General features: G+C 41.0%; 2 protein-coding genes across 2 annotated transcripts; both read left to right on the plus strand.

Moving 5' to 3' along the window:
• Positions 1–5904: 5904 nt before the first annotated feature.
• LOC128622668 (calmodulin-regulated spectrin-associated protein 1-B-like) lies at positions 5905–10596 on the plus strand. Its single transcript, XM_053649362.1, has 2 exons — positions 5905–6028; positions 10236–10596. Exons 1-2 carry the CDS (start codon positions 5905–5907, stop codon positions 10517–10519), a joined length of 408 nt encoding a protein of 135 aa, XP_053505337.1. The 3' UTR covers positions 10520–10596.
• Positions 10597–18977: 8381 nt separating this feature from the next.
• Positions 18978–25090, plus strand: LOC128622633 (calmodulin-regulated spectrin-associated protein 1-B-like). Its single transcript, XM_053649296.1, has 4 exons — positions 18978–21432; positions 21543–23478; positions 24202–24338; positions 24762–25090. Exons 1-4 carry the CDS (start codon positions 21380–21382, stop codon positions 24979–24981), a joined length of 2346 nt encoding a protein of 781 aa, XP_053505271.1. The 5' UTR covers positions 18978–21379; the 3' UTR covers positions 24982–25090.
• The last annotated feature ends 1866 nt before the right edge of the window (positions 25091–26956 follow it).

The following is a 26956-nucleotide window of genomic DNA, read 5'->3' on the forward strand; positions in this document are numbered from 1 at the left end:
ACAGAGGTTCTGGTCATATGACGCATCTCTGTCTCTCTCTCTCACACACACACACACACTCAAAGACTGGATTGTGATATTTTGTACTCAATGACTCAATTATGTTACGGAGCTGAATGACAAACGGACAAAAGTCTTGGAATGGACAGACTGGACACTTTTTTTCCTTTGTAAGCACGCAGTTTTTGTGTGAAAACAGTGTGTACAGTTTGTCTAATGATGTTGTGTAGTCACTGTGTATGTAGCAAAGCGATTTATTTATTCCTTTTAGTAGATAGGTGTCCGTCTGCCTTTTACAACCGTCGCGAAACTGTTATGTACAATTGTCAACGTTCGAATGTCTTTTTTTTTATTATTATTATTGTTGTTTTGTAATGTCACACTGGAGCCGAGTTATGCAACGTTCAGGCTGGTTGTCAGAGGCTAGATACCCTAGCATGTGTACTAGATATGTAGAAAGGTGTGCGCGTCTGTGTACGACAAAGAACGTACACGGCTGTGTATGTGTCGCGCTGTGATGACGTCATCTGCGCTTGTGCCAAGCAGCCGGTGGGTTGTCCGAGATGTTAAATTTTTATAAACACTGATCAAATGTTTTACTACTGACTGAATAACGATATATGCATTTGTAGTCCGTGAGAAGAAGTCGTTTTGTCCGATGACGTGTAAAACTATTTTTTTTTTTTTTTTCTGGAAACAATAAAACATTTTGCTTTTACAATGCGCCGTCACACTACTGCGGTCAATTAGTTTCATTCGAAGATTTCGAAAAAAAGGTTATTATGCCAATTGATGTAATGGGCGCAGTGTAGTGTAGCAACTCCAGCTGAATGATGGGTAAATCAAGAGCTGATGATTCGTGAAAGTTTAATGCCCTGCAGTTCATGAATTCGCTGTTAGGGATCAGTAATAACTACTTACATGCCGAAAAAAAAGTGGAAGAAGAAGAAATATAATAATAATAATAATTATTATTATTATAAGTATGCAAGAGAACACTAGTAGCCTAGTGCTTTTCGAGCACCACTAATGAGCGATCCAGAAGAGCTGTTAATGTTTGAGATTTTACATTCTTGACATGTTGTTCTTTCAGACTACCACTAGAGGGAGACAGACACCAGCATAAATTTTATTCGACAACGAGCTCGATAGCTACAGTAGCTTAATACAGTGGCAACAGCTGGTTTTTAAGGGTACAGGGTAGCAAAGGTGTCTGTTATTGAACTATATATGTGTGTGTGTGTGTGTGTGTGTGTGTGTGTGTGTGTGTGTGTGTGTGTTTTCTGTGAAAGTTAAAGAAAGTTTACTATAGTTTTTATATGAAGTCTGTGAACTAATCCACTGTTCACTAAAGGAGACCTGAGTGCAAAATTGTACGTGGTAATTGCAGTTCCAATCGCAGCAACCGTAGTTCCAGCACCACAGTGAGAATGTCCATGTGGAATTGAGGTCCAAAACCATTTCCATGGTACTTCATGCAGCACCATCCTCAGCAATCTCCAGGCTGCACCGCTTGGGGTCGTATTCAGTAGCAGGATGCAGCCTCCAGTTGGTGAGAGCTCCAACCAGAGGTAGGGCATCTGGACGGATCCAGCAGAAAGGGTCAGGATTACTGGCATCTCCATAAAATCACATGTGGCTCGACAGAACGGGAGAGAAGCTGTGCGTCCAGACAGGACGAGCAACAAACACAGAGATATTTCTTTTCTACGCAAACCTCGCACACCCACACACTCATTCACTCCCACTGAAGTTGTGCATCCTTGCAGGACCCAAATGGACATGTTAAAAACCTGTTGTCCAACCTGTTGTGAATCTTTTCCCCCAGTTAAGTTTTGCGAGGTACTCCTGTATAAAGTCAGTCTCGGGGAAGGGTTTTCCATGCTGCCATGTCTAGGTAAAAGGTACATTACTAACGTTTTAAATAGGGGCTTAAAGGAGTGGGGGTTTTGTTTACATCATAGTGACACCCAGTGTTCAAACTAGAAGTCTCATTTTTTAAATAGTGGCCCTACTTTCTAAAGTAATGGCCCCCACGGGCTTTTTTTCAGTTTGCCCAGATTAACTAATCCGTGTAACGCAGAGATGCGTGCTAAGTGATAACAGAAACTCATTTGTTTTGCGGACGTTCTACATTAAATGTATTTTTTTAATCGGTACATGTTTGATGACCTCATAGGCTATCCATAGGAACAAATCCAGGGCATGTGCTGTCGGTGGACAATAAAGGGTATTCGTTGACGTCACTTTCCCGCCGGGACACGCCCCCTCGGCCGGACTGAGCGTCAAAACATCCAGCAATATAGCTGGTTTTAATAGGAGAAGCTGCGAAAACACTAGTATAACTAACAATTATCAGGTTAAACTAAAGGCTCGATAGTAACCCTTACAACATGCCCAAGAACCTGTCGTCCATGGACATTGGCGTGTGGCCAGAAATCGGTTTTCCCGACATTTATATGTACATGAAGCCTGAACGCAAACAAAAGGCTTGACCTTTGGTCCTACTTCAAGGTGGGATTCCATCCATCCATCCATCTTCTAGCACTTACTCCTTCTTCAGGGTCGTGGGGGAACCTGGAGCCTATCCCAGGGAGCATCGGGCACAAGGCGGGGTACACCCTGGACAGGGCGCCAATCCATCACAGGACACAATCACATACACACTCACACACCCATTCATACTCAAGGCGGGATTATTTGGAGAAATTAAACCTACAAGAACACCAAATAAACATTCTTGTTGTATGTACACATTTTTTTATATTATTTTATTGTATAATTTTATCTGGCGACCCGTAACCTAGCTAGTCCTAGTTTATTTGTAGCTCACACTGCTTCCGCTTACAAACGTTATATATTTGTGAAGGTAAAACACGATCAGAGAACGAACGAGCCCCCCCTTATTCATCGACGGAAACAGGCGGCGTTTAAAAAGAAACATGCAGCAAGTGATTCACCGTCGGCCATCATGAATACCACCTGCCGAAAAACTTACACTGCTCGGCTTAGTAAAAAAAGGACCGGATGGTTCTAAAAAGGTAGCGCCGAATCGGTGTTGAATCTGTCCGCACAACAGCTTTCCCCCCTTTTAGGCGTTTTCATGGGAATTCACGCTGTACGCTAAAGCCGCCCGGTCTTTTTGCCGCTCAGTGGGCGTGGCCGCGGCGAGTTCCGGCTACCGTGACGTCACGTCGATGTTCCCTATTAAGCGCTAGAAAGAGTGTGACCTCGTTGGCTATCCATAGTAAAGAAACCTGCTCAAATCCAATGGCGAGCCGCTTTCTACAGCCACAGCACCGCTCAGTTCATCCATAGCGACCGTGGTGGACGAGCTTCTGGACGATATGCAGCTCCACTGACATTTTAGCTTTCATACCGGACAACAGTTTTATTTATGTCTGATTTGATCTGTATCCGATTGTCATGTAGCGGAGGCCGCAGTGCTGGATGGGAGTGTGTTGCTAGGCGGACAGGGAGAAGCCTCTTTTTACAGTTATTACATTATAACAGGGAGTGTTGAAGCCTCACAGCGGTGTTTCTTCAAATACTCAACTGTGGATTGTTCACATCTGGAGGTAATTTATTATATATATATATAATCACCTTTTATGACCTTAATTTCTCGCTGTGGTTTTCCAGATGTCAGGTGTAGGGTTATTACTGCTGTTATTTATCCATGCAGTCAGTCCAGTGTGTGTGTGTGTGTGTGTGTGTGTGTGTGTGTGTGTGTGTTTATTCATTTATTTATCCAGTTGTGTCTTTATTCAGGCAGTTATGCAGATACAAAACATCATTATATGCCCACAAGTCTTATCAGTATATAGGGATCCAACATTAATGCTAGTATTGTCATAATGTAGCCATCTTAGCTAGCAGTAAGCCAATTAAAATGTATAGCAATAGGATAAAGAATAAAAACATGTAGTAATCTAAATATTACTATGTAAACAAATACAACATTTTATATATGTTAGTGCATATATTTTGCCTTTGTTATACAACGATGATATGCTCTTATGATGATATGCTCCGGATGATGATGATGATGATGATGATGATTGTTATTATACAGTAAAACATCAAATATAGCATAATATAACAAACATATAACAAATAATATAACAAATACTGTAGCCAGTTTAGATAGAAGTATCAAGGCAATTAAATATATAATCATTATTATGATGATGATTATTATTATACAATAAAACATCAAATATAGCATAATATAATAATATAACAAACATATAACAAATAATATAACAAACACGTACTGTAGCCAGTTTAGATAGAAATATTAAGGCAATTAAATATATTATTATTATTATTATTATTATTATTATTATTATACAATAAAACATCAAATATAGCATAATATAATAATATAACAAACATATAACAAATAATATAACAAATACTGTAGCCAGTTTAGATAGAAGTATAAAGGCAATTAAATATATTATTATTATTATTATTATTATTATTATTATTATTATTATTATACAATAAAACATCAAATATAGCATAATATAATAATATAACAAACATATAACAAATAATATAACAAATACTGTAGCCAGTTTAGATAGAAGTATAAAGGCAATTAAATATATTATTATTATTATTATTATTATTATTATTATTATTATTATTATTATACAATAAAACATCAAATATAGCATAATATAATAATATAACAAACATATAACAAATAATATAACAAATACTGTAGCCAGTTTAGATAGAAGTATAAAGGCAATTAAATATATTATTATTATTATTATTATTATTATTATTATTATTATTATTGTTATATTAAATAATATAACAAATACTGTAGCCAGTTTAGATAGAAGTATAAAGGCAATTAAATATATTATTATTATTATTATTATTATTATTATTATTGTTATTATTATTATACAATAAAACATCAAATATAGCATAATGTAAAAATATAACAAACATTAACATCTAATATATGAGAAGATGTAAGTACTATATACATATATATATATATATATATATATATATATATATATATATATATATATATATAAATTTATATACTGTTATATGTTATGTTATTAGCCAGCGTATAGTTCACTAAAACTGTATTTTGTCATTTTCACTTCAGCCCTGTGTGTCTGTGTAAAACTGTTCAGAACTGTATAAAATAAATAAATGTGTCAAATTGAAAAGAAATAAAATGGTTGCTGTTACATTCATAGCATATGGAAAGTGTTTTGGTTTGTTGTTTTTTTTAGCCTAAATAAATTTAGTACCATCATATTCCCACCGGTATTGTTCACTGTTTGCGCTAGCTTCACTAGCAAAACAACCAGGTTTTGTGGAAGGAATCCTGTCGTGTGTTTGATGCTAACTGTACAGTTGGTCATAAGCTTTACAGTAATTACACGTTAGATACATAGCCTCAGACCCCGAACCATGTTCTGGCTGAACTGTTCTTTAAATGAGCTAACATGACAGACAGATGTAAAATGCTAATGCAGCTGTTCTGTGTACTATCATCCAGGACGATGGCAGAAGATTTAGAGAAGACTGACAAAAAAAAAATACGACAACAATAAAATAAAGAGTGGCCTGGCAGGGAATATACACAGACTACATGGTGGAAAACTACTTAGTAATCGGTATCTGTAAAATCCACTCTCGGTCGAACTCTACTGAAGTGTGCCAATAATTCTGGAGGGTGCTATGTGTATCATATATATTAGACAATGTATTACATACATATTACTATTATAGTACATAAGGCAGGAAGAAATTTGTTAAAGGCGTACTAAGAGAAGTCGGTTAAATCAGGTCAGTGTTACCTTTGTTTCTGACTCCTGACTCCTGTGTGTGTATGTGTGCTGAGTTTGTTGTGTTGTTTGAAGGATGGATGCAGATGGAGGGGATGGAGGCCTTGAGATTAAAATCGCTTCAGCGGAACTTTACGACTCGTCCCGGGCAAAAATCGACGCCAACCTACGCTGGCTCTTTGCCAAAGCTTATGGTGAAGGTAAACAGTTTTTTGTGCTCTCTGTCCTTTTTCTCAAGGGGTGCTTGTGTGTGTGTGTGTGTGTGTGTGTGTGTGTGTGTGTGTGTGTGTGTAGGAGAGCGCAAGAGCATGAAAGGAAAGAGCAGGAATGGCATAGAGCTTGTTCCCAGATTGTAAGTCAGCAGTGGTCAGTTGTGTGAGGATTGTACTTGGCTTCATTGTGTGTGTGCGTGTGCGTGTGCGTGTGTGTGTGCGTGTGTGTCCACTTTTCTTTACCTCACATAAAAAACTAACGTTAGCCACCTAAACATGTAAAAGCAGGGAGGAACTCGACTGACCATATATTTTGCCCCAGATTCATATTGTTGCCAGGTGTTTTCGCTCTGTTTCTGCACATGATGTATTTTGAACAAGCCCTCATTTTGATCTTAGGAAGCTTTTAAGCCAACATACTGCTACCAAATAAATAAATAAATAAATAAATAAATCAGCAACGAGAAACGAATCGCTATTATTTCTTGTTTTCCCTGAACCATGGAACGGTCGAAACGACACGAAAGGAGAAATTCAGATGATGAAATGCCGGCCTGCAAATAAAGCAAGCGGGTTATTTATAAAACATCATTTGATATGTATAAGAAGCGTTCTTATAGTAGGCTAGGTAAAGGCGTGTATTTTCATATATAGTACCATCAAGTGTGTTTGGGGTGGTCTCTCACTGCAATTATTCTATGTGTTAGGAAATCTTAACTTGGAACTGTGCAGAAATGAAACGTTTTTAGGCATTATTTGCATCTTTAGAGTGAAACGTTGCCCTATTTATTGTGTAAGACACCTTTAACATTTCATCGTAGCTACCTATCCACCTTTTTCCTGAACGCGGAAGTCTCGCCTGGTTCCTACCGGAAAGCCTGTTTATGCGTTTCCGGGCTCTGGGGTTTATAGCCAAATAAGCGTATGTTCCTAGCTGATAATGTGACGTTAAACGTGTGAAAATGGCTAAACAATGCATATGGCTCCATAATGTCGAGTCTTTACAGTGCCTCACCCGTCAAAGTTGAATGACAGTTAGATGACATGAAGCTATGGCCTGAGGTTAGCTACACTGATATATTAATAATTCATATAATTGGTTTCTCTGAAGGCGTTGATGTCGAAGAACTCCGAAATGACAAATTACCCGCACGGCAATGAAACAGTCGGGGTTTTGTTCAGGAAACATGGCGACTTTATGTTTTTAGAGCCCAGTCAGGAAGCTAGCCAGGCTAAACACAGCTTGGGTAACTAGCTTGGTAACAGAGGGGGCGGGGCGTTCATATCCTAGATACAGCTCTGGATCGGGGTGAGATTCAGAAGGCCTTTGGTCCACAAAATTATAAGAGCACACGTATACCTTCTTTGGGGGATATTTTAACTTCCAGGCTGCAAGCCGTGCTCGTTTCCTGTCGTCAAAGTTTAGGCATAGAACGCAAGACATGGACGTTCTTTTCAGGTTGGTGCTCAAACCAAGTATTTTCCAGGAATTTCGAACGTTCATCGCCGCGCTTGTTGAAGCCAGCGAGTGTGTGTACTTGGCTGGGGATAGATTGTACATCAGAACCCCAACACACACACACACACGCATGCATAATCCCCTCCCGTCATTCATTTCTGGTAAACAAACAGCCTTCCTCTGATTAATCCTCCTCACAGTCTAATTAGATTGGTCGACCTTTGACCCCGTTAACTGAAGCGATTGTCGTACGTTGCAGATGAGGCGCTCTAACTAACTTGTCTAGCTTAACATACTACAAGACCGTCTCATAGTAATACAAGTAGCTGCATTACAAACAAATCTCACCGGCCTTAAAACCTTATATCTAGCTCTTCAGGACAGAAACTCAAGGATGTCGAACCTCAAGGATGTTGAGGTAGTGCCTCAGCTTGGAGAGATTTTAAACCCTTACAATCCCTCACAGGTCTTTGTGATAATATTGGCTAGACATCAGGGCTACACTGTTTCCAAACAGATCCAGTGACTATTGATCCGTACTACACTGTGTCCACTTTTGAGGACGAGGACGTCGCCATAAACAAATGTGTTATTGGTGTTGGAAAACAAGGCTGCTAATTGGCTGCCTTTGCATCGTGCGTATTCGTTTACAAGGCAACATGCTCATGTTTTGGTTCTAGTCGCGTCTCCGCCCCGTCCTGTCATTGGTTTGCTGCCGTGTTGTGTTCACCTGTTCTATGTCTTGTCGAGTTTTGCGCTACTCAAATGATTTTTCTAGTTACACTCCATCTTTAGACCCTCGCCATTGTTACCATTTACGAATATGGACCTTCCTATGATTACCTTGTCTGCCTGTGTGCTGACCCCCGCTTTGACCTCTGAGTATTGGATTGCCCTTAAATAAAAACCCATGCTGAGTTCATGTACTCGTGCTCTGCCTCGTTCGCCCGGTTTGCTGGGGTCATTTGCTTATATAGTTACTCAATATTGTAAGAATCATCTAGACCGTGAGACTAAAATGTTGCTAATGAGAGTTTGTCATGTGCTTAATCTACTTAGGCGCTTGATTAGCTGATGGTTATAATTAGCATGGAGCTTAGTAAAAATACTCTACCTAAACAGGGGTTTAAGGTGTGTTGCCTGGAGTGGACGTGCTAGAATGATCTTGTCAGTGTTGACGTTCAATTTGTCAGGTTTTCTCGGCGTGCAGAGAACGTTGTTACATTTAGAAACGTCCCTTTAGCATCGCTGCGACATTTGTAGTTGTATGAGCGTTATCTTTTTGTAATACCTGGGAATGCTGGGAATGTCGTGTAAGCCAAATTGTAAGACACATTAGATGTTTTCAGAACATTTCAGGAATATGAGTTGCTCCATAATGCTGTGGCAGAGCATTGTGGGTAATGCAGTGCTGTTCAGTCTCAGGCTAGTCTTTTTGTGGCTGGATCAGGGGCAGAGGTGGTTGCGTTAAGACTAAAATTTCATCAAAATGTAGCAATGAAACGTTTACCGTAAGTGTCCATATTATTCATGGTGGAATTCAATATTTTAGCAAATTAAATAGTCAAATTTCTCGCTGCAGTATCGCACCGTTCGCCCCTGAGACAATGTCCTGACGGACACTCGGAGAAGCCTGCGTGTCTCTGGGACTCGATGGGATTTTCAAGCACTATGTGTTTTAATGGGATGAAAGATTAACGCTCGTTGCACAACAGGTTTTAAACACGCCATTTTGAGCCCCCACCCGAAAGCAGTGCATTTCTGGTAGTGAATGGAGTGTGGGTGAGTGTGAGGAACAACAAAAAAAAAAACCCATCTCAACCTTTATTGGATAATGCACTCTTTATTTGTCCCACCTCCAGATGCATGGCTTCTCCTTATGATGATTGGTAGCTCTATCAAAGTAATGAACAGTAACGAACATGACTGGCATCTCAAACATATCAAGTGGTTAAGATGTTGGACTACTGATCGGAAAGTCATGAGTTCAAACCCCAGCGCCGCCATGCGCCGTCACTCCAAATGCCATAAATGTGAAATGTAATATCAGCGCCAGTTGGACTCGCTCGTTAGCTGAGTAGCATAATCCAAAACAGTTCTACACAACAGTATGTCTTCTTATTTTATCTTTGTAAATATTGTAAATGAACCGTAAGTATAAAGTTCGGTTTGATCGTTTGCTTTCATTTCAGAAATGTGTCGTGTATAAGTCTAGCTAGCTAGCTGTCGCTTCCTTCCTTATCTAGCAGCTTAGCTGTGTTTTGGCACGAAATGGCAGACACTGTTAATGTTGGCCTGATTTTAGAAAAGTCTTTTGATGCCCATAGTTATGAAGAGAGACTGAAACCCGAACAAGACGGCAGACCCGTGCACTCGCTTACTACAGTAAACTAAACTGACTGTGTTTATTATTAGATTAGATTACGTGACGTTATCGGCCATACAAGTCCCAGTGAACGAGCCGTTACTATAGAAACAAACGTATTCGAACGAGCGCATGAATATAAACCTGACGTTCATGCTACATGCTGCATTCTGTAATTTGACGACTTTGTGTATTAGAAATGTTTTTCTGTATAGAAGATGACTAATACGTTTGCAATGTTCGGTTTCCTTTCTTTTCCTTTCCCTGTGTCTATTCTCTCTTCTCTCTATTCTCATCCTACTCTTTCACTCCTGTGTCTTTTCTCTCCCTTTTCTGACTCTCTCTCTCTCTCTTGCTCTCTCTCTTTTCAGATCATGTCCCGGATGATTTGAGAGACCCATTCTATGTGGATCAGTATGGTGTTGAGCACATTAAGCCTCCCGTGCTGGAGCTTCTGCTCTCGGCTGAGCTCTACTCGCGCGTGTGTGCCTTCCTCTCGCTGGGCGAGCAGTCGACCACGCGCCACACGCATCACTCGGTCCTGCAGGTGCTCGCCCGTCACTCCATCCATGTCCTGGAGCCTGACGGCACGCCTGTTACACACCACGACCTCATCTCCGCCCCCATCAGGATGGTGAGGGTGTTTGAGTGCTGACCCTTGACCTTTTGCCAAATGGATCTGTGCATAATGATTGGTGTGTGTGTGTGTGTGTGTGTGTGTGAGTATGTGTGTGTGTGTGAGTATGGGAGAACTGGCTGGCCACACGATGACCATCTGCTCACAGCCTGCTGCGTGCATGTTGCTTTGTGTAAGAGCTGCACGATAGGCAAAATTTTCACTTATACCAATATACCGAGCCGAGTAAAATTGCAAACTGTTTAGAGAAGCAGGTCTGAAATCCTGTTTTAAGTTCACGTCTCAGTTCTCCGAGGTAAAGTGGAACAGGAATGAACCAAATATGTTTTTAATGAGCAGATGGTGGCGGGCAGTGTGTGGGTGATATATGGTGGATTAATACGATGTCCTAGAGACTCACACATGTGACTGAAAACCCAGGAAACCATGAACAGAAAGAAAACACATTCACTGAACATTGATGTTTTGAAAAAAAAATTGACATCAAACATGTGTGTGTGTGTGTGTACAGAGCTCCCACATCCCTCTGATTGATGCTCTGATGCTGGCATGTACAATGGAGATGATGAGTATAGAGCAGGTGGTATCATGTCTTAAACGCTTCTCCACCTTTTCCCCCACCAAAGAGCTGCAGCGGCCCTTCCACATGGAGGAGGCTATGCTCTTCTGGATTAACAAGGTCAGTAATCCTGTGTGTGTGTGTGTGTGTGTGTGTGTGTGTGTGAACCAGACAGCTTGCAGCTTGCTTATTATATTTTTCTCCTCTATGGACATTACGATCACATTACATATATAAACAAATGGCTCCTTTTTAATATACAGTTGTATGGCCAAATTACATACAGTCATGTGAAAAAATAAGTACACCCCATGGAAACCGTTGGCAAACGTTTGATCCTCTTTGAAACAGCGCCTATTAATAAAGTCGATACACTCTAGCAATACAATCTAGTTGACACGTTAGCAATGCATGGGTGAAGGTGAAAGTCAGCATTTAATTCTTAAAAAGCAAATCCATGCTGAATCTCTGTGACATATTTTCTTATATATTCTTCATATTACAGATGAAAGGCAAGACCTTTGTGTATTGAATTTAATTTTTTCTCCCTGCAATTGGTGCAGTTGAATCTCGCTGACCTGAAATCTTGTCCATATTCCTTGGTATGACTCTTGAGTTCTAATCTTCGAAAGTTTGTGTGTGTGTGTGTGTGTGTGTGTGTGTGTGTTTCAGGTTATTTCAAGAACCAGGGAGATCTGTGAGAAGGAGTTCAAACTGAAACAACAATTGATGGACTCGCCATGTCATCAAAAGGTACAGATGACCAATCACAGGGTCGGTGCATCCATATAAGCAATCGATGCATTTGTGACCAAACATACCGAAACTATTCTACACATCACATGGTATGTCATTTTGCGGAGCACACGTTAGGCCTCAGCGTACTTAATGCGATGATGACATCTGTGAGGCTTATGTTGTGAGGAAACCACCTTCGTGAGCTTTCAAGATTGCATACTCGCTACGGTGTTGTATCAGCCGTCGCGTACGAGCGCTCCAGTACAGCAGGTGGTGCTAGTAAACTTTCTTGGCAATTTACAGAACGACAAAAAGAAGTACGTAAACAAATGAAGAGGAAGGACTGTGTATTTGATTCCGTATTTACAAACAAAACACGGTCTCAGGTGGTATGTGAGACCATTAAATAAACTGAGGGTTGAGGAAAGCGAGTTTAGCGTGCTAGCGAAACCTATGCAATGCATTTAAAACCATTTGCGTGTCTTTGTAATGGCTTTACAAAGACTCATCAAGGCGTCTGTGTCCGAAAGCTGCTTCTGAAAGTCGGCCATGTTTGAGTGAGTCAGTTTGGGCATGGCTCGTTTACCCAGTTGCCACAGTTTACCCAGCTGCCACATGCACAACATAGCGAGTGCGTACTGCACGATGTGTGTTTCCTCTTCAGTTGTGTCATATTGTTCGTGGAAGCCAACCCAATTCCATCTCCATATGAAGTATATGCACTCCTATACACACACTCGGTTAAGAAATGTGTCAGTCTTCATTCAAGCCACCTCTAGCCTTGCCCCCATCCCTACTGAGCCTGTGGTAGCCTACTGTTGACATGAATCAGGCATGCATCAACAGTTAGTGATGATAAGAAGTAGCTGGCTTTGAATCTAGACTCATATACTGTCATGTGACAAATGGCCAGAATGACAAAATAGCATGCTCCTTCCCTGGATTCCCTCGTCACTGAGTATGGTGACTGTTTTATTTTACCCTGCCCTCTGATCAGATTAAAGCGGTCCTACGCTATTCTAATCTATTCGATGCTGTTCCTGTCCACCTGCTTGATGTTTAACCTTTCACCTTTGACCTTTTTGCTACTGTTCCTGTTTGTCTTCTTTGCCCTGCCCCTTCCTGTTGGATAGTCTCCCTCCAAATGGTACTGGAAGCTCGTGCCTGTAAGTGACATGGCGCCTCCTCTCTGCCTCCTGCATTACACTTGATTGCGTGTGTGTGTGTGTGTGTGTGTGTTTGTGTGTGTGAGTGTGTGGGGCGGGGAAGGGCAGGGAGGTTGGTGTGTTGTTAGTTCTGTAATCATGTAGTCATGGTCCATGTTGCCATAACACATCGCTCATTCAAGCACATGCATTTATCGCTCTGTCTCTCCATCTGTCTGGTGTCTCTGATTTTTTCTCTCTATCTTTGCCCTATCGTTTTCCTCATTCCATTCTCTCTCTTTCTTTCTTTTCTTTGTCTGCATGTGCCTGTGTCCTCATCTCTTTTCACCCTCTCTGTCAGCCTGACTTTATGAATGCGTTGGCCCATTGCATGTTGGAGCCAGTGGAGTTTGCTCGTGTGGTACAGTATCCGTTCATTTACTCATCCATCGTTTTATTTATTTACTTACTCATGCCTTGCTATTATGTTGGGAATATATGCCGCATTGCATTGTGGGGCAGGATTGCCATCTTCTGATTAATATGGTGATAGTTTTTTTTTTAAATTATTTTATTTCATTTGCATTGATGTATAAGTCTGTGGAGAAAAAAAGAGAGAATGATCACATAGCAATCACACCGGGATCTAAACAAGTTTAACACATATGACTCAGCAACCAAGCAGGTAAAACGACTTGTGTTGCTCACATGTGAAAAAAATACGACTTTACGTTTTTAAAAACTTGTTAAAACACTAACTATTGTAGGATTACATGTGTATTATACAGTATGTTAAGACATGAAGGTCTACTCTTGTAAGAGGGATGTATGTCCTTAATATTTAATGCTCTGTAAGGGGAGTAAGTGTGTGTGTGTACTTTGATCTCTGTTTCTCGTCACATCCTTAGGTACGTTACCGTAGAGACCATGTGTCCAGTCGTATTCTCCCTCACCTGCCAGTGGTGGAGGATTTGATGAAAGACCTGTGTGATGGTGCCGCCTTGCTGACCATCATTCATTACTACTGCCCTGAATACATGAGACTAGAAGGTATACACACACACAAACACAAACACACACACACATCATGAGCCGACTCATGACCATAGATTTTGGTGGGGAAGGCCGATATTATTAATGGCATAGCCTCATAACAAAATTTCACACTTGTCACACTTGACTTTTGCTATACGCTACTATCTAATGAAATTTCAGAATAAGCCTGTAATAGGCAGTTGAGAGGTGACATAGTCATACAGCATACAGCTCATTTTGAGTGTTTATATACGTAACTTTGTTCAACTGTGTTTCATACAGCAAGTGTACATCATAAACACACTGTCTGCACTGTCTTACACTTAGCATTTGTTTGTGGTAATGTATTAGATTTAATTCCGTTTTGGGTTTTTTTAAGTCATGAAACAAGCTCTGGGCAGGCACAGAGTATATTTGAACTCGTAGAGTTTTGACTAAAAAGATGTGACCCTAGCAAACCTGTCATTAGCTGATCTGTTCGCTGCTCCTCTTCCACTGAAAATGTCCACAGTGCACTGTGATTCATGCCCCAGTGAGGCTCTATTAGCATTTGTTGCAGTTCCCATTTCTGACCACTAGGTGCAATAATAACTCTAAATGTAAATGGGGCAGGGCGCATACACCTCCATGATTGCACAACATCTAGAAAGGTGAGCAAATCAGTGGAACACATGCTTATATCTGTCAAATAACAACAAAAAACAAGACAAACGAGGTAATTAATTTGGACTGTTTCTTTCATTTGTCCTCAGATATCTGCTTGAAGGAAGTTTTGTCACTGTCTGACAGTGTGTATAATATTCAGCTCCTAAGTGAGTTTTCCAATGAGTATCTGAACCGCTGTTTGTATCTGCGCACTGAAGACTTACTATATGCTCCAGCAGTGTTAAAGGTAGGAACACACACACACACACACACTTATGGAGTGTTGCTTACTATAGAAAAATTCTGTAAAACTCTCAAATGAACTTTTACCTCTCACATTAATGTTTACATCTCATATTCAATGCCTCTACCTTACATTTCCTACTTTTACCTCTACTTACATTACTTTTACCGCTAGTAATATTACTTTTTAAATTGAATAATTTCTACCTCACATTCCATACTTTTACCTAACATTCATTACATTTACCTCACATTTACTTTTCTTACCTCACACCCCCTGCTTTTGCCTTTTACATTCACAGTGTTTATCTTTCCCACATTCTTACATTTTTTATTTATTACTTTTACCTCACAGTCATTGAATATAACACTCATTCTTTAGTTTTAAGTCTTACATTCACTACTTTCACCTCACAATTCCTTACTTTTACCTTTCACATCCCTTTCTTTTACCTCACATTCCATACTTTTACCTAACATTCATTACATTTACCTCACATTTACTTTTCTTACCTCACATCCCCTGCTTTTGCCTTTTACATTCACAATGTTAATCTTTCCCACATTCTTACATTTTTTATTTATTACTTTTACCTCACAGTCACTGAATATAACACTCATTCTTTAGTTTTAAGTCTTACATTCACGACTTTTACCTCACAGTTCCTTACTTTTACCTTTCACATCCCTTTCTTTTACCTCACATTCACAACAGGTTTCCTCTCACATTCACTACTTTACCACTCAAAATAAGTACTTTTACCTCATATTCACTATTTTTACCTATCAATCTTTACTTTTACCTGACAGTCTCTAGATATACATCACATTCACTACTTCTACCTTACATTCACTACTTTTAGCTCACATTACCTACTTTTACTTCACATCCATTAAATTTACCTTTCACATTCGCTGCTTTTACCATACAATTCTCTTCTTATACCTCACATTACCTACTTTTACCTGACATTCTCTACTTTTACTTCACATACACTACTTTACTTCACGTTTAATACTTTCACCTTGTGTTCACTACTGTCACCTCTCACTTTCACTACTTTTACAGCACATTCCCAACTTTTACCTCAATTTCACTAGGTTTTTTCCCATTCTCTACTTTACCATGCACATTCACTATTTTTAGCTCACAATTCTCAACTTTTACCTCACATTCTTTACATTACCTCACATTTACTACTATCACCTCATATTCACTCATTTTGCCATTCACATTCTCTACCTTTACCTCACTTTCACTACTTTCACCTCTCACATTCCCACTTTTTACCTCACATTCACTACTTTCACTAGGTTTCCCCTCAAATTCACGATTTTACCTCACATTCACTACTTTGACCTTGTTTTTATTTCACATCTAACTTTATCTCACATATTTCTTACTCACCTACGCAATGTAAGAACGTTCTGTATGTATGTGACCTAGACTTAGAATTACAGTCTAAATGGCAAGTATGGATTCAGTCACAAATTCAAAAATTTTTGCAATGGCAGCTGTCATGGTTTTTACCATATACACAAATACAGCTATTTTAATTTTTTTCCCTGCAGCACAATGTGATGGTTTACATAGCAGAGCTGTTTTGGTGGTTCGAGGTGATGACGCCAGACTTTGTGAACCCCAAAGATCTACAAGACATCAAAGAAGGTGAGAAACACATGTAGAATGAATTCCTGTACAAAATACGTTTTGTCTTCATTGTTTTGTTTGCCGATATAAAAGATTTATGCGTTTGTCTACATAAAAATGTCAGAATGCTCTTTTTGCATGCAATAATTTCGTGCTATAACAAAAAAAAACATGAAATCTATAACATGATTGTACTAACATTAACATTCACATATCATGACAGCATGATTCCTTTAGATAATTTATATCATTCTCATTCAGATTTTTATTTGAACACAAAACCGCTACATGCTCCCAAAAATTTTTTTGACTTGCTTTCATATGTTTTTTGTTACTAAATTTTGAGATTAAAAGTGCACCGATTTTATTGCATGCATATATTTGGGTGGGCAGAAAGGAAATCAGCATGAAAGGCAAAGAACTTCTCTTGATTTCTGCCAGTAAAACAGTTCTACAGAACTCATGGCAGGTCTACAGAACTGTCTGGTTGGTCGATTGACATTTGATTATTGCACTTTGCAGTTAGAGCTTTGGCACAGCCGAAGAGCTCCTGCCCCCACATACCTGTTTCAAACTTCACAAAGCGTAGCTTCTTAAGCTCCTCCCCCTCAGTGGACTCCTTGGCGACAGGCCCTGTTAATGACACCTGTATCAGGTATTACCGCCCCCTGGAGGAATCTGCATCTGGGTAAGTCTCTTGTCTAGCTAGTGTTTCTCTGTGTGCTTATATACAGTGGGGTCCAAAAGTCTGAGACCATATTGAAAATCTGGGTTGTTTTTTTATAAACTAGAAATAAACAGAAAGGTCACTCTTTAGATTTGTGATATTAAACTTGTTCACTCCTGTACAAAAGTTCAGATTTTCCGTGAGTCAGATCCCTCTCATTGAAGCACATGTTGATGGACAACACAATGATGGATTTGATCTAACATGGATCATGTTTTACACAAACTTGTGGAGTCTGGGTCAGCTTGAGTGTGCACTGTCATTAAAGCATAAAGGGGACATACCAAATGCTAAGAAATTCATGTAAATATTTCTAAGATTCTACTTTCCACTCAAGTTCTTGCTAATAATGACATTTGTAATGAAAACCTTTGTGTTAAATTGAAACAGAAGCCTTGTCACTAGTGGCCTCAGACTTCTGGACACCACTGTATGTCTTTTATATGTTTGCTTTGTGTTCTGTACTCCGTGCCTTCTTATGTGTATGTCAAGAATTGATTACTGAGTTGGTAATCGTCTGGCGATTTATTAGGTAAACTCAAGGACACGGGAAGTAGAGGAGCCGAGGGTGCTGCAGCAGCCCTCGACTTTTAGGATTCCTTTTGCATGGAAATGCAGCTGCTAAAATAATATTCAATTTAATTGCATTTTCTTTGTATAGTACTTTTTAACCCTGATCAGAGGACAGTAGTAGGTCATTTACCACTTTAACCAGCGCTGTCTCAGTGCTATGAGGAAGCCTAAATCCTGACCGATAGATTTCATGGATGTTATTCCTATGTAGGTTTTACTGCAACCCTTTCTAGGATATTGGAGATAACAGGGAGGTTTGATATTGGCCTATAGAGCTTGAGGTCAGGTTTTTTAATCAGGGGTTTGATAACTGCTAGGACTCGGGTATATAGTGTCGTGGAAATTAGACAACACTCGCAGACTCGTCCTCTGAAGGTAAAAAGGTCTATTACAGAAAGATGGTTAATACAGGATAGAATAAAGCAGGATAGAATAATGAGAGCGCTCTTAAGTGCTTGTGCTGAACCACTACTATATATATGAAACGCAGAGCATGACATAATTCTGTGTCCCGATAAGAAGCAGTTTGAGGCAGTTCAAACAGGCTTTGTTTTAGGATCTTGGAAGATGTGCAGACGAACCTTGAACAGAAGAACATGTTTGTGTCTCTGTAAGCAGATCAACATTCTGTACTGATCTCAGTGACATGACATGGACTTCTTAGGCGTTATCCTCTGATGAACATGAACAAGAACAAACTTATTACAAAGTAAAAATGAGTCATTTCCCTCACAATAATACTGCTCCTCTTGCACTTATTAATAAGTACTCTCTTTACTTATTCATTGCTCGAACCGGACTCTTTCCGTTAGCAAATATTTTTACCGTTATTATCTCTCTCTCTATATATATATATGTACACCCGTCGGTATATATCTTAGTTTTGAAGCTGTGGTCTAAGAAACACCAATCTCCTTGCCGTCGCAGAGGCAAAGTTCCTGGAACTTCTTATAAGAAATCACTCCATGTAATACTTCTCTGAATGTAATACACGCCTTTCTTATATCATCGACTCCCTTCCACACAGACAGCAATACACTATGACTTCATAAATTTCTAATTCTAAATCATTGACTCCCTTCCATAGGGACAGCAATACACTATAACTTCATAAAATTCAAAATTCTAATTCTAAATACTTGAAGATTCCTACCGGTCAGTGGTAAGGCTGCGTCGGTCTTTCACTCGGCACAACAAAGGGCAAACCGCCTGCGCGTCAACACGGACTTCAGGGTGAAACTTTTCCACCAGCGTCGTCCGGTTTGCTTGTTGTCCAGAAAAGCTGAAAAGACTCGCGCAGCCCAGCCAGGAGACGCCAAATTGTCGTAGAAACTAGACAACACTCGCAGACTCGTCCTCTGAAGGTAAAAAGGTTTATTACAGAAAGATGGTTAATACAGGATAGAATAAAGCAGGATAGAATAATGAGAGCACTCTTAAGTGCTTGTGCTGAACCACTACTATATATATGAAACGCAGAGCATGACACAGTTCTGTGTCCCGATAAGAAGCAGTTTGAGGCAGTTCGAACAGGCTTTGTTTTAGGATATTGGAAGATGTGCAGACGAACCTTGAACAGAAGAACATGTTTGTGTCTCTGTAAGCAGATCAACATTCTGTACTGATCTCAGTGACATGACATGGACTTCTTAGGCGTTATCCTCTGATGAACATGAACAAGAACAAACTTATTACAAAGTAAAAATGAGTCATTTCCCTCACAATAATACTGCTCCTCTTGCACTTCTTAATAAGTACTCTCTTTACTTATTCATTGCTCGAACCGGACTCTTTCCGTTAGCAAATATTTTTACTGATGAACATGAACAAGAACAAACTTATTACAAAGTTAAAATGAGTCATTTCCTTCACAATAGCCAGGGAAGAATTGATTATTTTTAGAAGAGGTTCAGTTGTTTCTGGTAGTACCTGTTGGAAGAAATGTGCAGGTAAGGGATCTACTACACAGGTTGCTAAAGTATTAAATAAGAATTTAGGATCATTTTTGTTACCTTCTATTACGGTGGAGAATTATGTTGATCTAGCAGCACTAAGGGCCTTTCTATAGATCAGGAGGCTCTCCTTTCATGCAGTTTGGAATACTGCCAATTTAGTTTGACGGCATTTACGTGCTAATTTTCGAGTTGCCTGTTTTAATGCACGTGTGATTGTTATACCAGGGTGCTAGATATTTTTGTCTCCCAACAGAAAACTTCACCATTCAACTGTCTCAAGCTGTAATGTGCCATATACGCTAGTGTGCTGTGTGAGTTCCTATGACACCCTCCTGCTTTTCCAAAGCCGTGTCAGGGAGGGTGAGAAATTTCTAGCCGAGAGTCACCAAGACACTTTACTTTGAATAACAAAGTGGTTTCCCTGTGTGATGTGCTTGGTGTCCACGATCATCTGGATACAGTATATTGAATTTTGCATGTCAAACCCTTTTCTTTTCACCTCACTTAATTCCTGTCTAATTCTGAATTCGAAATTATGTGTAATACAGATTCTGTAATTCAGCTCCAGATTTGGGCCTTTTCAAGCGATTGTATGTTGCTTAAAATTCAAGCACCCTCAGGGTAAATGCCTTCCCGTGTCCCTGTGTAAACCCCCAGTTTCACAAAACGAGTCGTAAAGAAGTTCCTGATTTGTTAGTATGCCCGGGCTCTGTTGTAATCATTGTAATTTATCCTAGGACTGTTGCAGATCTTTTTTTTCTCTGAAGCGTTTACTTTGTGGTAGCTTCCAGATATAAAAGAATGAGAGCCAGAAAGAAAAGAAAATTTACAGTGATGCAAGTAACTGCAGTATTTCTGTATCTGGTATAGTTTGCATGCACGGTATATATATATATATATATATATATATATAATAGTTTGTGTGTTTATTAAAATTCTTGCAGGCCCAAAGCAAGCACCTCCTACTCGCTCCTTTCACTGAAACAGAGACAACAGAATCCTGTCCAGGGGGAGGACACTACAGGTCACTATTCATTCTTCTTATTTACACAAATTAGGTAAAGTCTTACAAACATATATGCAGTAGGCAGATGTAGAGGGTGTCCTGTTTTTATTTTTATTTTTTAAAGTGTATTTATTTTTATTTATTATTGTGTTATTCTGCTTATACCACAGCGATTTGGCATCACATCATTATTATTCGTAATTTAATCATAATTAAAGATTATAGCTGGTTGTGCAAAGTCCACAAGACATGTTAGTTCCTGTAATCACTTACATTATAACGATATCTAAACCTTATCTCTATCATTTAGCAAATAATAACCAAGCTATTATAACTTCTTATACCATTGAATTCTCAAACTGGATTGCCCAGGAAGTAAGTGTGCATTATTTCCGTGTAAAAGCACGACTTAGACAGTACCGATAGTAACAGCTCATCCAAAGGGATTTGTGTGGCAGATGCTGACATAATCTCAGATTATGAATAATGAAGACAATAATGAAATATTGGACCACTGTATCTCAGACTTTTGTGTGTGTGTGTGTGTGTGTGTGTGTGTGTGTGTGTAGAGTTCAGGAACAGGTCTAGTTCTCTCTCGCGCATGGATAGACACAGTCCTGGATCCCGGCTGGCCTGGATGGAGAGAAAACAAAGGTAAGAGGTCAAAGCCCAGAAATCCATGTAAAGAATACTGACGTAACATTTGAACTCAACTTATGTTCCAACTTTGAATGCGGTGTCTCTCCATCTCTTTCTTTCTGTAGACCAATTTCTCAGTTGGAGTTGGAGTGGGAGCGTGTGGGTAGTGACAACATCAGCTTAACACGCTCCATCAGCAAAGACAGTTTAGCTTCCAATGTCATCTGTGTAACTCCTCGACACCATGTCAATGGTCAGCCTTCCCCAGAAACAGCACACAACAATGACAGTGAGGTAAAGGATGAGGTGCTTGTGGCCATTATAGGACCCAGGGGAATGGCTGGGTTCAAAGAGCCCCAGCCAGAGAGCTTCTTCCTGGAGCCACTGCAGCCGGCTGTCTTACGACCTAATAAGGAGAAAATCAAAGTGGTCAGTAAACGAGAAGAAAGTGGCGAGGGGCAAATCCAGAGACGAGGAGGGGGACACTCGCCTGTTGACCACACAATAATAAACCAAAGTTTCATGACCGTTGACACTGTGGAACCAGAAAACATCAACTCTGTGCAACCTGGTGGTTTCTTCCTACATGGAAACTGTGAGCTTCCGAGACATGGAAAAGATGAGTGGGTAGGTGGAGCCTCAGAGTCAGAGATTGAGGATGAAGAAGGGGAAGATGATCTAGAAGAGAAAGTGCTTGAAAGCACTCTAACGTGTCAAGGTGAAAAGTTAAAGTGCCGAGGTCACCGACAAGAAGAAGCTGAGTCGGCAAAGTTGTGTGAGGATGTGCGAGTGTGTGAGCACGACAAAGATGACAAAGATGGCACCAGTGAACATTGTAGCCCGTGTCCAAGCTCACTTTCGCAGGCTAGCAGCGTCTCTAGCCGTATGACTAGCTTTGCAGAGCGAAGATTGCACCGCACCACTGTGCATGATGGTTACAGCAGTGCTAGCAGCTCACATGCTACCACTCCTGATGGCTCCGAGAGTGGCACCTTGAGTCCCGACATAAAAGGAGGCGTGGCCTCGGACCTTGTCCACCTGCGACTGCAGCTAGAGGATAAGCGTCGTGCCATTGAGGCTCAGAAGAAGAAGATGGAGGTGCTGGCAGCACGGCAGAGGCTTCAGCTGGGTAAAGCAGCTTTCCTTAATGTGGTTAAGAAGGGGCGCATCGATACACTGCCACATCTTGCCAAACAGGAATTAGTGGCAATGAACGAGAAAGAACTGACAAAGGATGACACATGCATGGAGGTGTTGAAGGCTAAGAGCAAGGAAACTAAGGAAAACCTGGATAAAGAGTCAAGAAAACTGTGGGAGGATTCAGTTTCACCTGCAGCCGCTTCTGGATTAGAGAGGGATAATCGCATGGGTGAAGGGGCGGATGTGGAGGAAGTGGGTGAAGACTTAGATCTGAGTGATTGTAGCCGCTCAATTGAGCTCTTGAATGACGCGATTGGTGTAATCCAGCAGCAGATGATGCAGCTGTCTGTCCAACAGGAGCTGCTCATGAAACAAACCCTGAAGTCTCCATCACAGGAATACATGATGAAACCTCAGTCTCCTGAGGCTAAGCCCCGAGCGTCTATGCAGTTCTTAGAGATGTCCACTGCGACGCGACGACCTCCCAAGTTAAGTTCGTCTCGTAGCACTCGAACCAAACCTTTAGAGCTTAAGCTTAGCAAGGAGAACAGCACTCGAGCAAGTTCAAAAGTCAGTGCCCGGACACCCACTACTGATTCCAGAACACCTACGGACTGCAGGACGCCCCGAGCAGAGAACGACGAAGAGGATGTGGCCAAGGCAACCGGACGCGACCCTGGCAGAGGCGTGGTACGAAATACCACATTCCGTCTCCATGATTCTGGGAACCAAAAGTCTGAGGCTCCAGAGTTGCCCAAACTAGAATCGCCAGCAGTGGAAGAGCAAAGTGTGTCTGGAAAGGAAACCATTGTGGATCAGTGTGAAGAGAAGAAAGCCCAGCTGATCGAGGTGGCCCTGTCTGACCTGGCTGACGCACCTGACTCTGGCGAGCAAAAATCAGGACTAGGATTTTTCTTCAAGGTAACAGTAATAGTGTATCCTCTTGTTTGTTTTTTTTTATTATTATATGAAACTGAAACGCTAACGAGTTTTTAGATTTGAATGTGGTGGGAAAAGTCCAAATTTATAAAAGAAGGTATGATAAAGGGTTGGGGAATCCCGCCTCCTCACCACGTGCATGGATCTTGCATGGTCTCCCCGTGCAATGGGGGCTTCCTCTGGCTACTTCAGTTTCCTCCACGAGTCCAAAGACATGCGCTGTTGGCTGACTGGCATTTCCGAATTGTCCGTAGTGTGTTAACGGGTGTGTGAATGTGTGTGCAGTTGTGCCCTGTGATGAATTGGCACTCTGTCCAGGGTGTTCCTTACCTTGTGCCCCAAGTTTCCTGGGGTAGGATCCAGGCTCCTCCTTGATGGTATGGCCTAGTCAAAGCCCGTATTTGAATCCCATTGAAACGTTGTGGGGGGGTTTGAAACGGGCCGTACATGCAGGAAAACCCTCAAACATTTTGCAACTGAAAGAAAATTGCATGGAAGAGTGGTCAGAAATTCCAGCAAGCCTGGTGGACAATTACGCAAAACGCCTACAAGGAGTTATTTCTGCTAAAGGGGGCAATACTAGCTTCTGAGGCCAAGGGTATTTGCTTGAAGTGTTTGTCCAAACATGTCCAAAAAGCCAACAATTTCTAAGGAATGTACTTATTTTTTTCACGTGTGCGTGTGTGTGTGTGTGTGTGCGTATAGGATGATCAGAAGGCAGCGGATGAGCTGGCTAAGAAGCGTGCTGCATTCCTGCTGAAGCAACAGAAGAAGGCAGAGGAGGCACGTCTGCGCAAGCAGCAGTTGGAGGCGGAGTCAGAATTCAAACGAGATGAGGCCAGGTACATTTGTGTTTGTGTCTTCCGTGTGTGAAAGAAATCAAGACAACTGGCATTCAAATTCAGTTTGTATTTGAGCGTTCGCTAAATGCGAATGCAGAGAATAGACACACAGCACTGATGATATAATCCTAAATAAGTAAATAAATATGTTACAGGGTTGATTAGTTTTTTTTCCAAAAAGTACTTCCTGTTCGCAAATGCCGCTTGTTTTGCATCGTTATTAGATAATACTACTGTAGTTTATATAAACAATAGCAAGTTTAGATTGAAAATACACTTAAAAACGTAGTTGTTAAATCACGGCTAAACATTTTCTTGGTAACTAGCGTACCCGATTGTTAAAAAAATGATCATGGACCCTTCCCCGCCTCTACAGTACAGTATGTGTGTGTGTGTGTGTGTGTGTGTGTGTTTATACGTCAGGCGTAAGGCAGAGGAGGAGCGCATGCGTAAGGAGGAGGAAAAGGCACGAAGGGATCTCATCAAGCAGGAATATCTGCGCAGAAAACAACAAGAACTGATGGAAGAACAGGGAGTGGCCAAGCCCCGCCCACACCGCAGGAGGCCCCGCCCCAAATCAGTCCATCGCGGCCAATCCGGCACCACCACCCGTATGACAGTTTGGCCTCTCCGCTGTATATGATACACAATTTACAAAATGGAAAATGATGTGCTTGACCAATTGTACAGTGTGATTAACAGGTTTTTGATAACATTTTCATAATTCTCTCTCTCTCTCTCTCTCTCTCACTCTCTTTCTCTCTCTCTCTGTATTTCTAGCTGTAAGTTTATGTGCTGCTCCATCTGGCTCCTCTCTTTCTCTGGCATCTGCTGTTACTGAAGCAGACAGCGTTACCTCGGGAGGAGGCTCACAGAGGTCGGTGAATGTGTATACAGTATGTGTGTGTGTATGTGAGAAGGATGCTTGTCATTTCTAAGTACTGTGAGAAAGAGAAAGAAATAAGATGAAGAACATTCATATGTAGATTGAAATGTGATTGTGATGTGGTAGAAGAACACACCTGATGTGTGTGTGTGTGTGTGTGTGTGTGTGTGTGTGTGTGTGTGTGTGTGTGTGTGTGACAGAGGTGGAGGTGATTCACTGGAGTCGTTTCCTATGTTAAGCCGTAATGCTAGCAGGAACATGGAGAGAGACTGGGACAACGGTTCGACAGCTTCCTCCATTGCCTCTACAGCAGAGTACAGCGGTAGACTTCAACACACACACACACACACAGCTGTGCTACACCTCAGTCTAACTCGATCCACAATAACCAAAAAGAAACATGTTGGCTATTTAAGGATTTTAAATTCTTGTGAGGAGGGGACATTTTGGTCCACAGCAAGATAAAAAAAAACTTGCCCCCCCCCCCACACACACACACTTTGATTAACATGCTTGCTGTTTGCTTGTTTTAGGCCTGAGGTTGTTTAAGGAGCCCAGCGCTAAGTCCAATAAGCTGATCATCCAGAATGCCATTGCCCACTGCTGTCTGGCTGGCAAGGTCAACGAAGCCCAGAAGAATGCTGTGTTAGAGGTGATTCATCTAACTGGAGTAGTACACACACACACACACACACACACACACACGATACACGGTTTACGAACGTGCGGCCAGAATTCTCATGAACACTTTCGAAGCTGTACGCGCTCTTGAGGCGGATAATTTTGTTCATTCGATAAGAAGAGGTACGCAGAAACTATGATGGAAACACATTTACCGCATAAATTCCTCAATGCGCATCAAAAAAACTCATGTGACCTTGCCTCAACCAATCACGTGATTGGGTAATTGGCTCAGAAAAAGTAGAAATGGCGAAGAGCTGGATGCGTCAGTTTACCTTTAAGTGACGGTTTTGTTCTCTTGAACACGTGCTTCATTCGCAAAAGTTTTATGCGATATTCCATACATTACTTCCATACTCCTTTCCTCAGTACAAGAAAACATCGAAACTCTTGTCCATGGTGATTAGATGTATTCTACAGATGCGGGAGATTCTGGATTAGTTTGAAGTAACACTAATGTATGCCTTTAAGGTTGTTGCTTGTTGTTTATTTTAGGAAATCGAGCGTTGTGAGGCCAATCACTTGATGATCCTGTTCCGTGATGGCGGCTGCCAGTTCCGGGCACTTTATGCGTTCATGCCTGACTCTGAGGAGCTGATAAAGCTGTCGGGAACCGGCCCACGCGCCATAACTCGCAAAATGATTGACACACTCTTCAAATACAGCTCGGACCGCAAGCAGTTTACCGTCATCCCGACCAAGACGGTCTCTGCCAGCGTGGACGCCATCACCATCCACAACCACCTGTGGCAGCTCAAACGACACTGCTCCTCCAAGAGGAAATGAAAAACACTTCTTTTTTTTTTTCTTCTTCTTCTTCTTCTCGCATTCCTATTGGCTCCTGAATTAAGCTTCCTTATTGGTCATCTCCTATAAGCTCCTGGGCCAGTGTAGCTCGACTCTCAACGACCCAATCCATAACAGCGTATTGCAGCTCAGGCGTGCCAGCGACTCCAAGAGGAAGTGACGCGCTCTTTTCTCGCGCACCTACAGTATTAGCTCCGGAATCGTGCTTCCTTATTGGCTGTGTCCTATTAGCTACTGCTGCACT

The sequence above is a fragment of the Ictalurus furcatus genome, chromosome 18, assembly GCF_023375685.1.
Source record: "Ictalurus furcatus strain D&B chromosome 18, Billie_1.0, whole genome shotgun sequence".
NCBI lineage: Eukaryota > Metazoa > Chordata > Actinopteri > Siluriformes > Ictaluridae > Ictalurus > Ictalurus furcatus.